Below are 23,352 nucleotides of genomic sequence, written 5' to 3'. Positions count from 1 at the left end.
GATTTTATTTCTCTCCGAGGTGTGCTTTCGATTAGCTTTTGCCACCAAACCCGAGACCGATACCCTATCTAGCAATTAAAAATATTGTTTTGGACCCTTTCTAACTTATTAATATTAACGTGAGTAAAGGGGTCGCAAACAATATTAGCGCACTCAAGAATAGGTAAGACGAATGTTTTGTACGCCATAGGCTTTGCGTCACATGAGGAATGGCGACGGGAGCGTTTTAAGGAATGCAGTTTAGACACCGCTTTGTTAGTGATTTCTGTTATGTGATCATTCCAGCGCAGATCACTGCGAATATGAAGGCCAAGGTACTTATAACGCTCGATGCGAGATAGGATGTTACCATCAATTGCGTACACTGTAAACCACTTTACACCCGTATGGGTGTAACTTGGTGTCTATAACTCACACCCCTACACCCCAAAAAATAGGTGTACCAAGCAGGATTACACCTATACAATGGGTGTAATTTCAAACTTTCACCCAATGGGTGTAAAAGCATATTACACCCAAATGAAAAAAAGGGTGTAGGGTGTAAAAGCACATTACACCCAAACGAGAAAAAGGGCGTTAGGGTGTTTATGCACAATTACACCCAAACACCCAGGCAAAAATTTCCATAATTCGAGTGGTTCCCCCCTCCCAGTTGGCTCCCATTGAAATGCTAGAAAGCTTACCCTTTAGCTAGTCCTTTCAAGGGCGCATGACCTATTATAGTGGCTCCTGCCACAGAGGGAAAATCCTGGCAGCAGCACAGATTTTATAATGCATATGAAGCACGGCATATATGGCCCTTACATATACAGTGCAATCGTGACTGAATACAGAGTTATTACCTAAAATGTGTTGACACATATTGCAAGATGTTCACACAGTTATCCAATAGTACAAAATAAAGTCAAGCTTTTATAAACACAGAGCTCGTACATTCGAGACAAATTCTACGGTATTCAATGACCTTTCTCGAGTGTGCGGAGCGGTATCGCGTATGCCGCCAAACAAGGAGCACAAATGACCAAGACGTTTGTGTCAAAATATGAAGCAAGGGCGTTTTTTTCGCTTCATAATGAGAAATTCAATTTAACATGCTTCATTGTAACACAGCCGTATAGTGCAGTATGGGTCTTAGAACAAGCTACACCCGTGCTTGTGGGGTGTAATAGATGAAACCGCCCTCGAAAAGGTAGCAGTTACAGGGAGAAGCACAAATGAACCTTCTTCCCTGTCAGCCCCCTTGGGGCACTACAGACACCTGGTCCCTTTGGGCGCACCCCAGTATGAATTTTCCCACTGTAGTTGCCCTTCCCAAGAAGGGAAATATTGGTGCCACTTCTTATACCTGCACTCATGCTGTTGATAAAATAAGGTGCCATCGTCTTAAATGGGCTGCATAACATCAGTGTATGTGTTTGAAATCAACTGGAACACACAAGGTACGGTCTCGTCGTTCTCCTGTTAAGGAGATAGTTCAGAAATGTGCAATCCCTTGATGAGAAAGTGGATTGATAAAGTTTCAAAATTCCAGCAGTGCCCACACCATTGTGCCTGTTGTCGACTTTCGTAGTAGGGTAAACACTGCCATCACACAGCTGTCGCTGATACACGAGCAGGGTATCAATGCTCAGTGACAACTCACGCAACATTATAAGGACTCAGAACGTCGTTTTCCACAGCAGGCCTCCATATTATCTCTTTTCTGGGAAAGTACATGAGTGAAGTAGAAAGCAGTGCACATTGCTGGAATTATGAAATATTTCCCACTTTCTCAAGAGCAATAGATTGTGGCTCCAACACAAAAAAGTGAGCAATCGGGCCATGACACGCACGTCGCAGCGCATGCTAAATGCGGTAATATGCAGGAAATGCATGGGAATAGGGACGTTATGACAATGACAGCACTGCAGAAGCATTACCTACATAACAAAAGTGGAATCAAATTTTACACGGGCATGTTCAGAGAAATTTAAAGATTATCCCTTTCCAAGCAAAGACAACAGAATCATTGGTAATTGAATAAAACGAGTATTTATTTCTTTAAAAAAATATTGACAAAACCTAAAGCTTGTCATATAGCTCAAAAATAAATTTTAAAACAATATTCAATGCACTGATTTCACTGACAAGTACTGGCAGTTTTGTTAAGCTAAAGTTTCAATAGCAAAAGATCTCAATTATTAAAACTACTGCAAAAAAGTCACAAAGTCCTTTGAATATAAAAACTAAGCCAATAACCACAAAGTGGAATGACCTGCGAGAACATGTTGAAATCGGCAGACAAAATGGCTTGTATTAAAATGTCACAAGAAATTGAAATGAAATACTAGTACCGCCATAGTATTCGTTTCTGTATAATGTAAAACAAATAACTACTCGTTACCATATGAAAATATAACTTTATGGCTTAAGCTCGAGTTAATCACAGGTGGCGACATACTTTAAGCAGAAGCTAAGGCCTATTTTTTAGGCTTTCTTGAAAATGTTCAGGAGCTTTACTACTTGTGTCCTCGGAGTCATTACCCACTGGCCAAGAAGGAGCCATTCAACAGCGACGAGAACGTTGAACACCTTGTGATGGCAGTCGATATTTAACAGCCAATGTGCTGCCATGAGTGCAGCTACTCATTCTTCGGCATTGGACACACTGAAGAGCAGTTCTTTGTCCACAGGGAGGAAAAGCTTGCTTGCATAGGGAACATCGGGGCCATCGTACACAATGCAAGGTGTTAATGGAACGCTCTCTCCCTGCATGATAAAAAATAAAAAGATCATTGTCTGGAATACGCAGACTTCAATTATTTGTTTCAGTAAATAGCAGTTTCTGTACCGTGTACTATCGTAATATGGGCTCGAACATGCGAGCACGTGGAAAATAGCCTTAAAACTGAGATAGGGTGATACGTGGATGGCGTTGCCGAAACTGGAGGGGATAGGGGGGGGGGGGGTCGCTGTTCCGCTGACTGTTGGTACTCCCGCCTCGCTAGCGTTGCTGCGAGATGTCGGCTGATTGCGTGCCAATGACCGCTAGCAATGATAACAAAATAAATAAATGAGGCGCGGCAAAATCCTCAGCCGACACCACCGAGATAACGATGCGCAAGCATGGCCTGCGCATCGTGGCAGGCTACGTCACAGCCGATATCTCAGCAGCTACCTAGTCTGATGTGGCTGTTCGCGTTGATGGGAATTCATATCACCGCTAGCGGCCTCTACACTCTCTAAGATGCTGTTTCGCATCAACAATATCGAAGCGGGAGGGTCAACAGCTAGTGGAAGCGCGGCGCCCTTTCCGCTTTGTTTCCGACAGCCGCCGCTGCGAATCAGCGGCGGCTGTCGGAAAGGCTGTTCGCCACGCGCTCGCATGTTCGAGCTCATATTGCTCACGATAGTACCATCCAAATATGAAGCTCATAAGATGCCCCATATGGAACTGGAGAGAATTAACAGCTTTTCTACGTGCAATTAGCTTGTTTGGGAAAGAGAAAGTACTATTTGACAAATATCATCCGCATTTTTAAAGAAAAAGGAGCATTCTTTAGTGGCATGAAGGATCCCTGCACATCGATAAAAAGCATATAAAACAAAACTATGCACAAGGACTTCTCTTCAAGGCTGCAAGTTGCAGCCTTGAAGATGATTGGAGAATTTAAAATCTCTTATAAATCATCAGGCTTGTCTTTTACCAAATAATATCATATTGGAGGTGGTCGTGCAAACTGCGTTTTTTAATATTTGTACACGTAAAAGTATTTAGCGAAGTTACAACGCCAAAGCGAGGCGAGGCGCATATAACTCTTAATAACCACAACAAAATAATGAAAGCTAGACATAATGGAAACAAACAGAATAAAATAAATTGTGCTCGAACGCGGGCACACAGGCGTACGCACGAAGGGGGAGGGTGCGCCCCCCCCCCCCTAGTCAATTCAGAAAGAGGGGGGGGGCGCAATGTCTGCCCCCATACTTTGACTTTTTAGTAAGGCAGGGGGAGGGGGGCAGCGATTAACCTTCCTACTTCCCTCCCCCCTGATGGGGAACCCTGCGCACGTCTAAGTGCGCACGTCTAAGTGCACACTGATGCTCGAGCACAGTTCAGGTATTTAAGGCGACTCGGCCACACACAGACATGAAAAATTCATTCGAGCACAAGTCAAGTTTAACGAACGGCTCCCCGTGCACGGGTGCCGGCATTATCAGGAAACCTATGTTACGGATGAATTAAAACATCGGTACGAATTTAACGAAACGGAATGTATTAGCACTTAGGCGAGCTTCGCGCGGCGTACCTAAAACGAAGCAACATGCTGCGTTAAAATGACCCACACGCATCAACCCGAGCATCACGGTAGTTTTAGCGCACAAAACGAACACGGACGGAAAAGAACGACGCGGACACCACGTCGTTGTTTTCTGTCCTGTTTCTTTTTTTTTTTCTTGTGCGACAAAAAATGCACTTGAATTACCAACAGGCCGAAGCATACGCGCCTTAGGCACGTTTGACGCTTAGAGGTAACAGGCGCCGTCACAACCCAACTATTCTTAAATCAAAATAGTGGTTCATCGAGAGCGGGGCCCCCTTCCAACACCACCGCCGACAGGCGGGCACCGCCACAACTGCGTTCAAATCCCCCTCCGAATCACAGCCGCGCATGCGCACACTGCTTTCAACACCAAACAAAGCAAAGCCTGCCCGCGCCTAATGTCACACAACTTTGCCTTCATCCCGATGAAATAATGCACTCACATATGCTCGCTACGTTAACAAATGCTCACCGATCGTCAACCAGTTAAGAAAAGCTTAGTTAACGGCATTAGATCGCGCTCTCGGAGTTAACAAAGCGCTGACCGTAGCAACGTGATAGTGGTACATACCGTTTCAGTTCGAGTGCTCCACGATATGAAGCTGCAGGTCTCCCTTTGAGTATAGTGCATCTTCGTAATAAGCAGCACTGGCAGAAGGTAAAGGACGAGCACACAGAGCAGGAACACTTCAAACAACCGAAACACCGACTGCAAAACTCGACCGATCGGGAGGCGACGCACAACACACGCAGAAAACGATGGAGTCCGGCGTCCGGCGGCGTGTCTGAGCGCGTTGCATAAGTCACGTGGTGATAGAGCTGTTCCGCGCGCTGCGCACGCGCGGCGGCCGAGGAGGTGGCGCCCCGGCCGTTGTTGGGTCGCGTGGGCGCAGCTTTCTTTCTGCGGCAGTGTTATGTTTTGTTATGCTTTACACAGTGTATTCGAATCGCAGTAAGCATTGCGACGACACAGTAAGGGCTGCATGACTACAAGCAGGGCTTAAAGTCTCCCTTCACTGGACGGGGGGCCCTCACAAAGCGGCAATATATATGTATATATATAATCTCAAAGAAAAGATCGCCTAGCAGCGATCTTTTCGCCGCTAAACTGATGCTGCTGTGGTCTCAGCGGCTCTGCTACGCGCAGATCGTGAGTTGTTGGAACGCGGTGGGAGCTGTCATAGCGAAGAATAAACGCAGGATTTCTCGATATATCGGTCAAGATCCACTTTCGCGGTCGTATTATCCAGTTTTGGCAAAAGGTTGATGGTATTAAACGCATGAAAATGCAATATTTTCAAGGGATGTTGGCAGGAAATAAAAAGGAGAACGTATTAGGCTGAAAAACGTATTATGCAGAATCGTGTCAACGAGATTTCACTGTATATGTGTGCTATAGATTAAGCGTTAGGAGAAGTGTTTGCGATGATCACAGTGCAGTGAAGCCAACTATCTCTAAACTGAACAAATGCTTATGAATGCTAAACAAATACATATATTATTCCGAATGTATTTCGGGCATTAATTCAACGTGTCAATCCAATCAAGCAATAAATAAAATTATTTTGGAAACGATTTCTCAAAAATAAATCGGGATGTAAAGGCTTAAATATATGTGAGCTCAAAATAAGTAACATCAGTTGACTCACTGCATTCAGAACCTCAGGCACGACAATGCTATATTTTATTTTCCCTACCACTTGCCTAATAAAGTAGGCAAAATACATGCGTCTTTGTAATTACAGCAGACTTGTGATGCACAACTAAAAGAATGAAAATTGAGTGGCAAGCTTAGCAGACCAAGGTGAACCATTACTGATTCACGAGCAGGTAGCTTCACACTCAGGTGCCTCGTGAAACAGTATCCTGTGCCAAGACGCTCTGTCGAACAGGTTGGTGACCCGTGGTTTCAGGAGGCGTTACCCGTGGTGTTCAGTGTCTCAGTTAATTGCATTCAGCAGTACAACGATACCTGTTTACACCTATGGGTCAATTCAATGCGTGAATTGACCCATAGGTGTAAAATTCAAAGAACACCCATGGGTGTTTAACGGAACATACACCCATTGTACACCCAAAAATAAAAAAAGGGTGTGCGAAGGGTGTGCAAAGAAGACATTACATCCTTTCGGATAATATTGACAGAAAAAAAGGGTGTACGATAGGTGTTTTATCGCAAATACACCTATAAGGGTGTGAAACGGTTTGCAGTGTAGTAAACTTAGTTTATTTGTGTTTTATTCATTATAGACATGACAACACCTTTCTTTAGGTTTACTGACATTTGCCATGTATTGCACCATTGAAAAAGTTCATCAAGTTCCCTGTTCAGTTGCAGTTGATCGTTCATAGAGTTAATAACAGAGTATATTACGCAGTCGTCCACGTACAAGATTATTGTAACTTTTCGTGCGTCAGCATTGTCAATGATGCAAAGTAGAAATAATAACGGGCCTAACGCTGATCCCGAGGAAACCGGAAGCATGCTTGAAGTGGCTTGATTAAATGTGACTCACTGTTTTCTAGAAGTTAAAGACTATGTCCAGTTACAGATCGTACTATTGCTTAGGATGTGCGAGAATTTAAGTAGTAGTTTTGGGTGCGACAGTTTGGCTGCGGAAAGCTTTCAGTGGGTGGCGCGCGGCAGGACCAATACATCGGCCGAGAAGAAAAAAGAGATGGCTTTCGTCTTCGATTCGTCTTCTTAGGTGAATGCATGAGAGACACTGTGATTTTTTTGTTGACATCTAACTTTATACAGCTATAGGTCTGCCAAAATAACAAGCTTATTCTCCAGAATTACGTAAGTGACGACATTCGTCCTGGACACAGTACTAAAAATGACCACAACGGGCGCATGACGCTCATTATTGTATGCAAAGGTGTTCGCACCTGGTGAGCAGTCCGGTGCCAAGCCATGAATTGAACAGGTTATACAGCAGGGCTTTGTCCAGGATCGTGTTGCTTTTCATCACGACCTGATTAAGAAGAGATAAGCGACGTTAACGAACATGTGTTTTTTTTTTTTAACGAAAGCACCAGAGGCTGAATTGGCAAAGCTTCTGAAGCGTGCGCATTTGCGCTGGTGGGTTCATTCAGTAGAAACAACGCACAGGAACAGGACGTAACAGCAAAGACAACGCTGAGGTTACTCTGCTCGCCCAGTTGATGAATCTAAAGAGCGAAGCGCCAAAAAGTGGCCCTCCCGATGTTTTCCCGAGCACTAAGCCGCATCTGCCGCTATACAGCAATACCACCCGCAGCGACCAATCTGGCCGAGCGTTTACCGTATCAGCGACTTCCGTAGATTAAACTTTGCGTACGTCCACAAAAAAAATAAAAGAATTAATCGATCGCAGGAAAACAATACCGCTGCATGGCAGTTGCGCGACGAGGCACTCATTATAGCCTTTTGTCTCTGCGTTTCACTGACTTTTGTTCAGGCACGCGGTCGCTGAAAAAGCGCTGCATGATTTTTCTCGCAGAGGATATGTCTGAGCGATTCCACAGGGAATCAGTGCATAAAGCATCGTTGCATAAGCGGTGCCCTTGCACGCCTTCGTCGCCTATAGTAGGAATACAGATAAAAAGAAAGCAAGGTTACTTTGATGTTTATTAATATCAGCGGTGCATGCAGATAGCGCAAAATCAGCGTTTCGGGAATGCCTTCTGTAGTGATATAACGGATAATTGTTACCAAAACAGATAAGCGGCATACGAATGGAAGTATACAAGTGCGCAATCTGTTATCGAGCTGGGGCGTAGCCATGAATAACCGGAAGAACAAAGTGAAATTGCATGCACTCACCTCGACTGCTTCAGCCGTGTTGAGATAGATGATGGGCCAAACCCCGATGTAGAGTCTGCTTAAGGCGATCTTAGTTGTCTGCAGGATCCGTGCGTAGCCTATGACGAACTGCAGGGCCACTGTGAACGTGCGGTTGCACCAATACGCCGAATGTCAGCCACACGAGGACGAACCCTACCCCCCCCCCCCCTCTCATATGACACGACAATGTGCTAAACACTACAACACGTGACAATAAAAAATAAGCGAAATTGTCGCAGAAGCGACCCACATTTCTACTCGTTTGCATCGTCCTCGGCCTATTACCTTTTTTGTTCTTATTTGCTATCTTATCATAACAAACGCAGTCATCTGTGCGGAGGCGAATCAGGAGTTCACTGCTGTTGGAAAAAAAAAGAGGTGTGTTGGTGTCCTTCGCTATTTCTAGGCAGGGACTCGCCATATTAACAGCAGTGCATTGCTTAATTCGAGCATGTTTGTAACTGATAGGATTCAGCTTCCTACTGTTTAACGTGAAAGACAACGGTGAGTGGCCACGGAAAAGCATTACTAAAATAATATTCCTGTTTATACGTTTTCAGCTGATACACGCACGAAATTCAGAATTTTTTTCATGCAGATGAACCTGAGAATAAGTGAGAAATAATAATGCAACTACTACAGAATAAACTAATGCAAACTAATGCAGAGGTACGCAACGTATTAACAATAATAATTGCAAATGAAAAGAGTTGAATCGCGGAACAACAACAAATGAGAGTTCACAGAACATCAGAAATCGTGCTAACGAAGAGTTCGTGCCTTTGGAAAGAAAGTATACAAACAACGTTGAACCATAAAAATTCACAGGGTGCATTATGCATTGGCCTAAGACGACTCTAGGCGAAAGCCATTTGGTGAGGCTATTTTATTGAATTGAATTGAATTTGAACTTTATTCAGACAGACATTGTCTGGGATGAAGGGGCTAAAGGCAGATGCAACTGCCTGACAAAGGCCCCCCTACCCATACACTGCTCAGGGGTGGAAAGCCGCGGCACATGCGCAAGTACAGGTAACAAGAAAAGAAGGTCAAAACACAGGCATACAGGCCTTGTACCTGTACCATTTTGCCTTGTACTTCCCTAATTACTCCCTTTACTTCACTTTTGTTTGGTTATTCACTTATTGTGTTCAATTACTTCTTTAAATTTAAAGCGGTGACTTTTTCCGTTTGACGAGCCACACCATGTTTGCACGATTGTAACACGAACCCTTTTTCGCCAAATGTAGCCCTCGGATTTGTGTGCGCCCTACAATCGGGTCTCAAAAGCGAAATCGGCATTAACTTAGCTTTCTTTCTTTTTTTATTTTACTTATACAAAATTACCTGCTCGTCACCATCGGGGGCGCGCTAGAATCTTGCAAATACGGTATAAAGATTTCGCCTAAAAATTTCGTGCACTCACCTCGACTGACTATCTCAGCCGAGGTGAGGGGGACGGTGGGCTTAATCGTGACAATATGGCCTTATTTGGGAACAAGATTCTGCGTAGCACGGTTGCTAAATTGGGGCACGCGGTGAATATGCTTTTTTCATAGGAAGGAAACTCCACAGGACAGAGACCACAAGAGACGTCGTAATATGACCCTTGCGTCCAGAAATCGAATCTGCGATCCCGCACTCATCAGCATGCTAACTACACTGGGCCACCACTGCGTTTGGCATTTGTATGATAGGTGTGATCTCATGCGCCACGAACGCGCTTTGTTGTAACCGGAAAACAATGGAGCAATGCATAGAGTATGTCTTCCTGTGGATCGATTCCACATAAATTCTGTCTAGGGAGGGATGATGTGCGATTCATCACCGAAACAAACAGCAAGAGAAGTAAAGAAGCGAAACATAAAGGAGCAACTCATTACGACGTAAAAGAAATGAAATATTAAGTATTAGAAGAAAAAAAACTATGAAAATGAACAAATGATATGGACATGATTGCACAGCGCAAATTGAATGAGGACAGAGAAGAGGACATAACGTATTGAATCACCAACTCGCCCAAGCTACCACTCTATAAAGTAATAAATGATAAGCACGAAGCGACAACCAATAACACTTAGCAAATCAAACATTGTAGATGTCAGTACAATGAATGAGTTGTCTGCTGTTATTTTTCAAGTAAACACTGGTGCATTTTCGCGGAATCTGTATTGTACTAGTAAATCAGCGTCAAACGCAACGCATGTTTGAAAAGAGAGAGATGGAGACACCAAGACTGATCCTTTATTCTACCTATCTGCGCACGTGAGTTTCACTGTATTCCAAGCGTGCTTAGAGGAAAAGCCCTAAGCCCACTGTATGGTCGTTCTTAACAGCACTGTGATGGCTCGGGTAGATCACCGCTCTGTTACTGTTTGCTAACCGATCAAACATACGCATACACACGCATAAAGATATTACGGCAGATACTTTCGCTTCACTGAAAAACATGTGCTCGAGTGTTGCCATATCAGAAGCTTCGTTATTACGCTAGCGCTAAGTAAGCCCTCGATAAGTTCCCCTTCTTTCGATGCGTCAGGGAGCTGTACGATACACAGACAATAAAAAATAGTTGGAGGCTGGAAGCTGATTAAACGGTAAGTTATAGACAGTATCAAGAAATGTGGCGCTGCTTACGACAACTGGACGGCTGAAAAAAGTATTCATAATCAGTACGGTATAGCGCAGGACAAGGCGAGTACAACTGAGTAAACAAGACGGATCCTGCCATTCCATGTCCTCTCCTTGCGATACGGTACCCATAAGGAGTCATTACTCATTACAAACTAGCGGAGTCATAGGCGTGCGCACAGAGGCAGGGCGGGGAGGGGGAGTAGTCGTCTAAATGAGACACCAATTTATCCCGATCATTCACTCGTTCGGACATTTCACGTCATCTTTTGCAATGCGCAGCGTTACGGCCACGCATGTTTTTTTCACGACAATGGCGACCGAGGACACCTGACGTTGCGTTCAAAGGACTGCTTACTTCCCATCTTTACCATCGGAAAGCCGGAGACAAATGGCAGGCATTTGTTGAGAAGCAAGTGAACACTTCATTTTTGTATCTATCCGGAGCTTGTTTTCTGTCGGACTTGACCAACGGGGTGGCTGCGGTGAGACATGTTTACCCCCCCTCCCTCCTTTAATAGAGAACCCAGCGGCGTTTCCAGTTTCACCGCCCGTAAATGCCAGAACGAAATCCACAGCGCGCAATCCGACTTTATCGCGAGTAATGTCTCTTTCTTATATTAAATGTATATAAGGATAGGTTAGTCACTCACAGGCCGAAGCTTATGAATGACTGTTTCTACAGATTTGTAGCGCCTATAAACGGGGACATGAGCAAGACACATGAACGCAGACACACGGCGCTGCGGCTCACGTGCCTTGCTTGCGTCGCCGTTTATTTGCGCTCCAATATTAAGACGTCATGCCTAGAAGCCCGCATTGCAACGCTAGATAGTCGACTCCCTCACGCACCCATGAGAGCTGACGTGCATCCTACAAGCCAAGTAATTACAATGCAAAAGCTTAATGCGCACCCACACAGTCCAGATAATATGTTATCGGGCCTTTCAGACAAGGTATTTTCTGATGCCGCTATCACCTGCGCATGACTACTGAAAAGACGCACATACAGATTCGATGCCACGACATCGATTGTACAGGTGCTACATGTGTAATACTAAAACACAGCGCGTACTCAAATTTAGGTGTCCGATAATGAACCTCGAGTTGTCCAAATCAACCAGAAGTCCCTCTCTGTGGCGTCCCTCATGATTATATCGTGGTATTAACGCTTTTTTGGGGTATTTTGACGACAGCACGATGCAAACAGCCATTTTGCACTTTTCAAACAAAGACTACCTATACGATAACGTTCGGTTATGAAGCAGCAGATTATGAAGGGAGGGATGCGCAACTACGGAACTTGTTCTCTTCACATCTTGCGACGCAGACGCAGGTACTGTTAAATAATATACACACACCAACATCTCCACAGTTATCCCTTCATTTGCAAAATCAAACGCGACATAAACAACCGAGAGGGAGTTGACGAGCATTCCTAGTTGAAGTTGATGAGGAGGAAGCGTCTGAGCAATACTCGTTGCCCTCGTGTGCAAGCAAAGGACAGTGCTGCACATCAAGACTTTGCAACATCGGGTACCACACGGTTGATATAGGCTTGGAGTGAAATGGTCAATCCTTGGTGCTTGTGCTAAATACGTCAAAAGAAGTAACGGTATTTTCCAAACGAAGCAAGACACATTTCTTGTCATTCATAGAAGAAATTGCATTTATTCGTTATTTTTGCACATGCATTCACACGATGGACTACACGCGCATGCGTGTGGCGCAAGCAAGAAATACAGCATATTGAAATTGCACAAACGTAACAAAACAATGAGAAGATTTCGCTGTGGTTCCCTCTGATCTGGCTAGCGTGACATCCATACGCAAAAATACACACATATACACACACGCAAGAAGCTAAAACTTTTTAAGGCATATATGTAGATTGAAATAAAATGATCGCATTGAATTGATATTATGTTAGCGGGTGATTATTTCATTTTATGAGTGTATTTACAAGGAGTAAAAATCTCGGCCTGGTAAAATGCGATAATACTAAAACTACATAATACTACATAAACATATATGACACTGGTTTGTACATTTCTTTGAGTGGGCAATAACGTGCACTAGCGGAAACGACAGTAAATGTGACGAGAGCTGAGCCAAGGGAACACTCGTCAGAGAAAGCATCTATACAATTTTGCAATAAAAAATCAAGAGCGTGCCGCACTTTCTTCACATGTTCGAGTTGAAGGTGAATTCAGTGATCAGTGCAATGGTTGGCGCAGATGCCTTTGCTGTTCGCCACTTTCGAAGGAATCGTGGTCTGCAAATGTTAGGACTGCCGCCCAAGCAATGCTTAAAAAACGACTCTGGCGCAAGAACCAGAGCAGGATTGGTTGTCCTCTTTCTTGTCAAGAGTAGCACCGGTACACGCTGTGCAGTATGTGTATGCACGTTCTTTCACAACAACACCGTTCCTCTGCTTTCCGACACACACTGCTCTCACGGGCAAGAACCCCACGCGCCTCAAGGATGAAACCACTGCGATGAAGACAGTAGCACCCGTAGAAAAGTACTTGTAGCTACGTGAACCTTCCACGCAGATTTACACAAACGTTTGTCTTCTGGGCACCGAAGAAAAGTCTGGAGGCAAGCGACGCGATCCTGGTTCGTAAGGAGGGCTCTGCACGGGCCTCAGTTCGGTCACGTACGGCTTCACGGCTGGCAGCCCGACGTCGTCTTGAAGGTCCCTGCCCTGCGGCGACGTCCACACCTTTTCTGGACGTCGAGTTTGGTCATCCGAATGCGAATCCGAAGAGGAGGAGAGATCAGCGCGCTGTGGCGCCGTCGGTGTCCGGGTTCCATTCTGTGTCGCCTTCTTCGCTTTCTCGTGCTCGTATTGGTCCATGAGGTAGTCTGCCGAATAAGAGTTAATGGGGCTGATGCTGCTGCCATTGAAGAGTGACGTGGCGTAAGGGTTCACTTTGTCGTCGCTCTCTTCTTTCTTGGGCGTCACCGAACCATTCTGCGTGAGCGGAGCCGAGATAATGGGACGCGCCCTCGTGGGAGGCGGTGGCGGCGAACTGTCTTGCGATCCTTTGGCATCTTTGCCTCTTCTCCTGAAGCACACGACCAGCAAGATGATGATGATCAGAATGACTAGAAAAAGCAGGGGAAGCACAATGGCTAACGCAAGTTGCAGGGACGTCAAGCCACCCCTCGCGAAATTGCGGTCGTTGTCCGTTACGTTTACGATGCCATCTTGTGTGCCCTCTCCCCCAGGAACAACCGCGGGAGTTGCAGGCGCTGAGAAAGTCACTTCCACCACATTGGACACGGGTCCTTTGTTCGAGTCGTCGTCGGCGCGGATAGCGAAGTAGTAGCTCCCTCCATGATCGCCGTGTCTGAAGGTGAACGCGCACATTTCCCGTTCGCCAAAAGGCTTCGGCGAATTCGCAAGATTGTCGATGTCAAATTTTTGAATTATTTTTCCGGAATCTTCGAAAAGCTTTGCGAAGTCGACGACTCTGTCAAAAAATCTGAATTCGTAGCTCCTTGCCGTACCGTGGTCGTAGTCGTTTCCAGGTGCAGTCCATTCGAGTGTGACACGATCGCCGTCGCGGCTCGCTTTCAGGTCGGTGATGCGACTTGGTGGGTATATGTCACCTTGAGGTCTGTCGGCAATGCTAAAAAACGATCCGTACTCAAAATAGCGCGAGAAAGGTCCCGACGGCACTGAACCTTGTTTCGGAAACTGACTACCACAGCACTGAGCTGGCGGTGATGACTCTTCGTTCCGCATGGCGCCGCCAACTACGACACTCTGATCGGACGCTTCGGCACTCACTGACAACGTGTAGTGACCCATCTTCGAAAAGCCAGTGAAGTATCGGCTATAGATTCCGTCTCCGGCGGTGACGTCGGGAGTGCCAGCACCGTTGTCCACAAGACTGAACTCCGTCGTGTTGCCCTCGGGATCGACCACGGTTGCTGTGACGCTAACGTAGCGAATAGGGTTCGAGCCTTTCCGAACTTCCGCATAGATTAGAAGCGGCTTCGAGGGGTCTACATTCCAAAATTCCGAGCTAAGCCAGGCGCTGATTGTAACTGGCGGATCGGTAATCGAAGACGTCTGAAGCCAAATTTCAAGCTTCACCGGATTCGGCATGGAAGTCTCGGGTTTAATGCGTAAAGTCCACTGTCCGGAGGAAGCGCCCTGTATCTTAAACTGTCCGACGTGGAACGCCTGCAGCTCTGTAAGTTCCGGGCTCTTTATATCATACGTTTTACCAGTCGGTGATTCAAGAAAGAGATCATTGATGTGATAAGAAGTTTCTTCGCCATTCTCGAATACGATGTCCACCCCAAGCGTCATCATGTCGAGCGAGTCAACATTGAAGACTTCCGTGGTTTCCGCACCTTCTTTAACTGGATCTATTACTTTCTGTCTTAGGATTACCGGTGCCATAGTCTCGGCGTACGACGTTTTGCTGAATGCCAAAGCAGCGATCGCGTTCGTCTGTTGCGTGTAAGCCAGAGATCTTTTCTCGTAGGTCTGGGCTAAGAATACACCGCCGCCATATTCGGAGCAGAGCTTTTCTACGTTGTTTTCAACACCGCTTTTAGAAAAAAGCAGGGCGTGAACCCTGAGTTGTTTACCGCCTAACGCTTTTCTTGCAGCGTTGAGGTCTTCCAAACGAATTTGTTCGTGAGATATTAACAGAATAGAACCCTGTGGTCCGGTGTGTTCGCCTGCCTTTGAGTCCAGGAGTTCTAAAGCCTTGACTACTGCCCGCTCAAGGGTCGATGTGACTCGAGGAGATGCCGGATAGCTCTTGGCGAACTGTTCTCTCTGTTCCTTGGTATTCATCACAATGAGCCCGCTGTCGGCATAGAACACGCTCGAACTGTAGGCCACCAACGCCATCATCGACCCCTCTGGGACCAGCGTCTGAGCAAACTTCTTGAGCGCCTTGAGAGTCGTCATGTAAGGCGTAGAAGTCCGGTCTTTCGATTCGACATTCCAGACGACGACGAGGCGCAGCGGAGCCTCCTGGACGATATTCAACTTGACGCGCTCGTAGGGAGAGGAGCCGCTAAGGTTGACACCACTGAAGTCGTCGGACTGGTTAATTACGTCCCGAGCGCTTCGCGATTCGCAAAGAACGCCCTGCTTCGTGGCGGCCGCGTCGGACGAGTAGAGAGGATCATTCGGCACAGGTTCCTCGCTGAAGACGCCGTATCTGAAACGTAACCATTCCTTGGCCATCGCTACACCGTCGATCTTGACGACAGAGGAGAAAGGTAGCACCGTTCGTAAGCCTTGGACACCGCAAGAGCCATACTGCAGGGTGTACGGGTGCTCACCGAAGAGGACGCCTTTGTCGGCCTCGATCACAAAATGCGCTGAGCCGAAGCTGGGCCTCGAACTCACCGCGATATTAAAGTCGTCACTGGTGCTGTTGGTCTCGACAATGGCGGAAGCGTTGAGGGAACTGGGAACGAGCAAGGTGATCTCCCTGAAAAACGCGCGACCGTCGAGTTCGGCGTAAACTTTCTTCGACGCAGACTCGACGAGCTCGGCGACGATGTTCGCAAAGTTGTCGGGCAGACGCTCTCCCAAAATCCGCGACGATAGAGCTATGGTGACGCCCGTGTAACCGTTGCGATGAAGCACGATGTCACCTCGGGTCAGCACAAAGCACAAGCACGAAGGGACGAGAAGCAGCGCGAAGGTAACACACCGACGCATTTCCGAGGTCAACGCTGCGACAACAGCCAACGTGCCGTTACTTAGAAGTGGGGTCCATATTGGAAGAACGAGCTTGTCTGTAGGCAAACCCACAATCGCGGACGATAAGGTTGCTTAGCAATCCTCGGTCGCCACTGCTGTCGCGGGAGATAACCGTCCTCGCAGGAATGCCGGCTGGCCGATAGGCTGTGGCGAAAGAACACGCAGCACGACGGAAGCGTGGCCTTTGGATTTGGTCTATCGACAGCTCTTAAGATTGATGCCCCTTTCGTGATGCGATAAAGGTACGGACCAAGGCAGTGGGACAGTGACGTCAGGTAACTGTCGCGCAATAAACTGTGCGACAAGAACTCACCGCGTGAAAAAAAAAATCGTCACATATTATAAGCAAAAGTTCTTGCAGACACATGAAAAACATGTGCGTTTTAAAGCCGTTCTTGATGCACGCGGTGCGCCGTAAAGAGTAGCTCGCATAAAAGCAACGCATGTGACGAAAATCACAGCGGGACATCTACCGTACGTCATGAACAAATGGAATCAAACAAGGGTTGCAAATCAGTTCTGCGGAATCCCGCAAGGTGGCGGAAGGGTTAAGAAAGGGAAAATAGACAACCACCCGTTTTTGTGGCACGAAGCCACAAGGGTGGCTTCGTGCCACAAAAACGGGTGGTTGTCTATTTTCCCTTTCGGAATCAAACAAGCTTGAGCTCCTTTGTATCAACAAATCAGCCAATGTTGTTTAATCATATAGCGAATTTCCGCCAGGCAATACCCTGTAACAATGTAGGCAATGATAACAAGATAAAACGACCAAATGTTTGAGAGCATGCACCCACGTTCACCGCGTCACGAAATGAAATTGAATCAGACAGAGCATGCACGTGCCTTCATGACTCAACGGGAAGGGCTGCCAACGACTGTCGGACGGTGCCAAACAATTTTGTACGTTATGCCCTTTATAAGTTACCCACGAGATTTTGAGCGTAGATCACATCACCACGTCCACTCCCCGCGTGTATAGGATAGAAACTGCATCATGTCTAGTTGACTTCTCGGTCTTTCCTTCATTTCCTCTGTGTTTCGCGTTTGAGTAATACTAGCTAATAACCGCCACGGTGGTCTAGTGGTTAGGGTGCTCGACTGCTGATCCGCAGGTCGCGGGATCGAATCCCGGCCGCGGCGGCCGCATTTTCGATGGAGGCGAAAGTGCTTGAGGCCCGTGTACTTATGATTTAGGTGCACGTTAAAGAACCTCAGGTGGCCGAAATTTTCGAAGCCCTCCACTACGGCGTCTCTCTAATCATATCGTGGTTTTGGGACATTAAACCCGAACAATTATATAATACTAGCTAGTGTAGATGCCGCGCCGTAAATCTCTTACACTTCCCAGTTGTGGAATCTTCAGGCCACATACATCACTTAATCCGAGATAAATTAAAAACTGAATTGCGCATTGACGCATATGTACATGCTATTATACAGAAGCATGTGTAAAAATATTGTCTATGTCTGAGAAATTATACACGGGCCCTCATTTGCGCGAGTATAGTGCTTTGCCAGGGAAGTTTGTTGCAAACTGATAGCGATTATTTTCTTAAATGGGCAGCACCAAACGGGAAAGTTGACAAAGGAATTATGTACAGTTTAAACTAAAAAGTGCGATGCACGCACGGGTTTGTTGTTCCATGCAGATTTTTGAAGTAATCACAGATTTATAAAGATCGTTAATTCGCGTGGATATTCTAAAAAAAAAAGAGTTACATGAGTCGAAATATCCGCTTTCCAGTTTCCTTCATCACTCCTCGGTTTTGTTGAGTTTATTGACGCATATTATTTAGATATATTATTCCGCTACCGTCTGTCTTAATGCCAAGGAAATAACGTACATTTCGTTTTTACTGCTGATTTATGTACAACTTTCGAAATTCGCTACTTAATCAGGGCACTGATATGACACAACCGACTTGCTGCTAGAGATGAGCGTATTTCACTTATCAAGCAGAAAACATTGATGCACGCTACCTTAACTCCCCTGTTACACGGGCACAACTGCTATCAAGAAAGGCGTGCATCTCCACAGCAAATGACCAAGAAGGACAAACGAACGTTCGTGCGTCGTAACCATGGCTGTTATCGTTGTCGTATAATATGACGTTCACGTGAACGTGTGGCAACGACGGCACACACTTACGCCTTTGTAAAATAGATGGCGTCTCGTGTGCGGCTGAACAAATATGCGTTTGATAAGGCGCTAGGTCCCATCCGAAGGCACGTTTGAATTTGGTCACGTTCTTGTTTACTACACCTACTCATATAACCAAATGCCTTTTTTCTTTCTTTTCTTTCTTTTCTTTTTAATCACGCTCCGCCACTATGGTCAAATGGTTATGGCGCTCGACTGCCGACCCGAAGGTCGCGGGGTCGAATCCCGGCCGCGGCGGCTGTATTTTCGATGGAGGCGAAAATGTTTGAGGCCCTTGTACTTATATTTAGGTGCACGTTATAGAACCCCAGGTGGTCGAAATTTCCGGAGCCCTCCACTACGGCGTCCCTCATAATCATATCGTGGTTTTGGGACGTTAAACCCCAGATATTGTTTTTTTTTAATCACGACAATGTGACATATAAAACACCTTGGTACAAAGCAAAGGTATACATTTAAAAACACAAATCCCACCCGCTGTAATTTTTGCAATGTAATGAAGATGATGAAAAAAGGAATAGATGCTAGACAGCAACGAAGAGGAAAGATTAACCAAGCCCGTGCTTGGTAAAATACGCTACACGTGGGGAAAGGGAAATGTGGAAAGGGCGGAGACTGAGAAAGAAGGAGAGCAGGGAAAGAAATTAAGGCACACTGACGGTGCCAAGCCTGAAGGAAAAACGGAGCTGGGCGGCCTTTCTTTCCTTTTCTCTCTTTCCGTTTTTTCTGTTCTAATTCCCTCTCTTCATTACTATTTCTTTCTATTTTTTCTTCCTATTTCTTCCCTTTCTCTCTGTGTCTCTTTATTTCTCGCTTGCCTCCTCTTTCTTTTCGTCTTTTTTGTCTCTCTCTATATTTCTCTCTCTCTCTCTCTCTTTCTTTGATTCTCTCTGTTTCACAAAGTTCTTTCTCTTTCTACATTTGTTTCTCTATGTTTCTCTCTTGCTCATTCTGTCCATATGATATATGCTTTACTATTTATTGCCCTCCTTTTCCTCCTACACAGCCTCACGTCTTTCCTCCTCACCCTCCCTTCCCTTTCTCACTCTCTTTCTTGTTCGTCACAAACACTTTCTCTCTCTCTTTCTTAATCTTTCTATTATTCTTTCACTTTCTTCCACTTCTTCACTTTCTTCCACTTCGTCCACATTCTTTCACTTTCTTCAGTTCGATTGCGTACGGCTTCATGACCGGCCGCCCAACGTCGTCTTGATGATTCCTGCCTCTTGCGACATGGCCCACACCTCTTCCGGACATCGAGACTGGTCCTCCGAGACAGTAACGGGAGAGGAAGAGAGATCAGCGAGCGGAGGCACCGACGGCGTTACCCGGATTCCAGTCGATGACGCCTTTTTGGCTTTCTCGTATTGATATTGGTCCTCTAGGTAGTCCGCCAAATAAGAGTTAATGGGGCTGCTGATTTTTCTGTTGAAGAGCGACGTGGCGTATGGGTACACTTTATTGTCGCTGTCTTCTTTCTTGGGGGTCACCGAACCATTTTGAGCGAGCGGGGCAGAGATAATCGGACGCGCCTTCGGCAGCGAACTGTCTAGCGAACCTTTACTCTCTTTGCCTCTTCTCCTGAAGCACACAACCAGTATGATGATTATTATCAAAATGACCAGAAAGAGTAGCGAAATCACGATGGCTAACGCACCTTGCTGGGACGTCAAGCCACACTTCGCGAAATTGCGGTCGTTCTCCATTAAGTTTACGATGTCATCCTGAGTGCCCTTTCTACCCGGAACAACCGCGGGAGATGTAGGCGCCTAGAAAGTCACTTCCACCACATTGGACACTAGTCGTTTGTTACAGTCATCGACGGCCCGGACAGCGCAGTATTAGCTCCCTCCACGATCGCCCTGAATGAATTTGAAAGCGCGCATTTCCCGTTCGCCATAAGGCTTCGGCGAGGTCCCAATATTTTCGATGTTCAATTTCTCGATTTTTCCGGAAGTTTCAAAAAACTTGGCGAATTCGACGACCCCATCAAAATATCGGAATTCGCTGCTCCTTGCCGTATCGTGGTCGTACTCGTTTCCAGGTGCAGTCCAATCGAGTGTGACACGATCGCCGTCGCGGCTCGCTTTCAGGTCGGTGATGCGACTTGGTGGGTATACGTCACCTTGAGGTCTGTCGACAATGCTGAAAAACTATCCGTACTCGAAATAGCGCGAGAACGGTCCTTATGGCACTGAATCTTGTTCCGAATACTGACTTCCACAGCACTGAGCTACCGCTGATGAGTCTTCGTTCAGCATGGCGCCACCAACTACGGCACTCCGATCGGACCCTTCGGCACTCACTGACAAGGTCTAGTGGCCCTTCTTCGAAAAGCCAGTGAAGTATCGACAATAGGTTCCGTCTCCGGCGGTGATGTCAGGAGTGCCAGCACCGTTGTTCACAAGAGTGAACTCCGTCGCGTTGCCCTCGGCATTGGCAACATTTGCTGTGACGCTAACGTAGCGAATGGAGTTCGAGCCTCTCCGAACTTCTGCATAGACTTGAAGCGGCTTCGAAGGGTCTACATTCCAAAATTCCGAGCTTCGTCTGCCTTTGAGTCCGGAACTTTCAATGTCTTGACTATTGCCCGCTCAAGAGTAGAACTGACACGATGGAATGCCAGATATATCTTGGCGAACTATTCCCTCTGTTTCTTGGTATTCATGATAATGAGCTCGCTGTCTGCATAGAACACGCTCGAACTGTAGGCCACCAACGCCATCATATAGAGCCATTTGGGACCAGCGTGTGAGAAAACTTCTTGGGCGCCGTGAGAGTCGTCATGTACGGCGTCGGAGAGGGCAGGTCTTTCGATTCGACATTCCAGACGACGACGAGGCGCAGCAGAGCCTACTGAACGATATTCAACTTGCGCTCGTCAGGAGCTGTGCCGCTAAGGTCGACACCGCAGAAATCGTCAGACCGGTCGGTCCCTTCCCGAGCGCTTCGGAACCCGCAAAGAACGCCTTGCTTCGTGACGGCCACGTCAGGCGAATACCGAGGATCGCTCGGCACAGGTTCTTCTGTGAAGACGCCGTATCTGAAACGTAACCATTCCGTGGCCATCGCTACACCGTCGATCTTGACGACAGAGGAGAGAGGCAGCATCGTTCGCAAGCCTTGGACACCGCACGAGCCATACCGCAGGGTGTACGGGTGTTCGCCGAAGAGGACGCCATTTTTGGGCTCAATCAGTAAATGTGCTGTGCCGAAGCTCGACCTAGAACTCACCGCGATATTAAAGTCCCCCCATCTGCTGCTCTCAAAAATGCGGGAAGCGTTGAGTGAACTAGGGTGTTATGCAGGATGGCCCGAGCTTCTCGGGAACACGAATTTGCTCCGAGCTCGCACTACGGCGGTCATGAGAGGAAGACAGTGCGGAGCGCGCGATAGCAGCGTTGATAAAAACGGCTACAAGAACAAGCATGGCGTCACAAACGCACGTGCGGCATTTGCGGCGGTTTTTAAAGGAACACCGCGTGCGAATGCGTCAGCGGCACCACTCAGTCGAAATTTCAACAATGCAGCGACGTCAGCGTGGTTGTCGCGCTATCTTTTTGCCAACTGAATATCGCGCCTCCCATAGGCGTGTTCGTGGGCGTTCGTCCTCTTTCGGGCAAGTTCTTTCGTTCCAACTGCAGCACGGAAATTTCCACTCTCGAAGGCAGCAAGGGCGCACACGTAGCACTCTCGTGCAGCTCGTTTCGCGTCTATCGAATATTACAAATAAATAAATGGACAGGTTTCTGCTACCTAAATTACACGTCTGAAGATTTTTCTGCAGTAACAAATCGGTAGAAACAATCTCTCCCCAAACAAATAAATGGTAACATTTCTCTCCACAAGTGCCACCGGAGGCGCTTGCTCCATGACTGTGATATACAGGCTGTGATAGGGAGCCTATATGTAAAAAATTCACAGCATATCCACGGGTGAATGACGATGAGCTTGGGCGAAGCTCCTGAAGCAATCATGGTTACACCGGGAAATCATCAGTGGTTTCGCCCAGCAGTAATCAAAGCGATAGCCCAGTACATCATCAAAGACGTGACAAACACTGTATATATTTATACAAGAAATTTTATTAATCGTAAGTGGTAGCTAGACGTAGCTTCCGTTTTCCCTTCATTATAACGGCTTTGTGGTCGGTGAAGTGATGGATCGGTGATGGGTCGTACTGGGATGTTTGCAAAGACGAAGTAGTGGGCAGTTTGCAAAGGTGGCTTCCGTTCCCCCTTCATTATAACGGCTTTATGGTCGGTGAAGTAATGGATCGGTGATGGATCGTAGTGGGATGTTCGCAAAGACGAAGTAGTGGGCAGTTTGCAAAGGATCGGTGATGGGTCGTAGTGGGATGTTTGCAAAGACGAAGTAGTGGGCAGTTTGCAAAGGTGGTTACGCCGGACAACGGAGACGTGACAAGGTTAGACTAAGAGGAGCTTCGCCCCTAAAACGGTCGTTCATGTAGGCTCCCTAGGCTGTGAGTGGTACGTCACGAGCGCGGTGAAATTGAATGCGAGACAACATAGCCACGTGATGATATAACCTTTAGTTCTTGGTGCGTGTGCGCATAGGCTATGCGATTAGGCTCATAGATGAATCGTGCCGCTCGCTGTCGCTTCGGCGTGAGCCCTGCTCCTCGGCAAGAGCAAACGTGGTGGGCGGACCCGATCTTCGC

At 46.7% G+C, this 23,352-nt stretch overlaps 2 protein-coding genes across 4 annotated transcripts in view; both read right to left on the bottom strand.

The window, feature by feature from the left end:
• Positions 1 to 23,352, bottom strand: part of LOC119389477 (cytochrome P450 4V2) — a 52,224-nt gene that overhangs the window by 13,958 nt on the left and 14,914 nt on the right. Inside the window, exons 3-4 of the mRNA XM_037656761.2 lie at positions 8,113 to 8,231; positions 7,197 to 7,282 (exon numbers count right to left, since the gene is read on the bottom strand). Coding sequence (XP_037512689.1) covers positions 7,197 to 7,282; positions 8,113 to 8,231 — 205 coding nt within the window. The remainder of the gene's footprint in view (positions 1 to 7,196; positions 7,283 to 8,112; positions 8,232 to 23,352) is intronic.
• On the bottom strand, positions 13,297 to 21,907 carry LOC119389476 (calcium-activated chloride channel regulator 1). Of its 3 annotated transcripts, none has more exons than XM_049414435.1 (2): positions 21,895 to 21,907; positions 13,297 to 16,139 (listed from the first exon to the last, which is right to left on the bottom strand). In XM_049414435.1, exon 2 carries the CDS (start codon positions 15,983 to 15,985, stop codon positions 13,322 to 13,324), a length of 2,664 nt encoding a protein of 887 aa, XP_049270392.1. In that variant the 5' UTR covers positions 15,986 to 16,139; positions 21,895 to 21,907; the 3' UTR covers positions 13,297 to 13,321. The 3 variants fall into 3 exon arrangements, with proteins under 3 accessions (XP_049270392.1, XP_049270391.1, XP_037512688.1); XM_049414434.1 differs by lacking the exon at positions 21,895 to 21,907 and adding an exon at positions 21,692 to 21,808 and having other exon boundaries at positions 13,297 to 15,936; XM_037656760.2 differs by lacking the exon at positions 21,895 to 21,907 and having other exon boundaries at positions 13,297 to 16,556.

The sequence above is a fragment of the Rhipicephalus sanguineus genome, chromosome 4 (genome assembly GCF_013339695.2).
Source record: "Rhipicephalus sanguineus isolate Rsan-2018 chromosome 4, BIME_Rsan_1.4, whole genome shotgun sequence".
NCBI lineage: Eukaryota > Metazoa > Arthropoda > Arachnida > Ixodida > Ixodidae > Rhipicephalus > Rhipicephalus sanguineus.
This window is presented reverse-complemented; position numbering and strand designations above follow the sequence as displayed.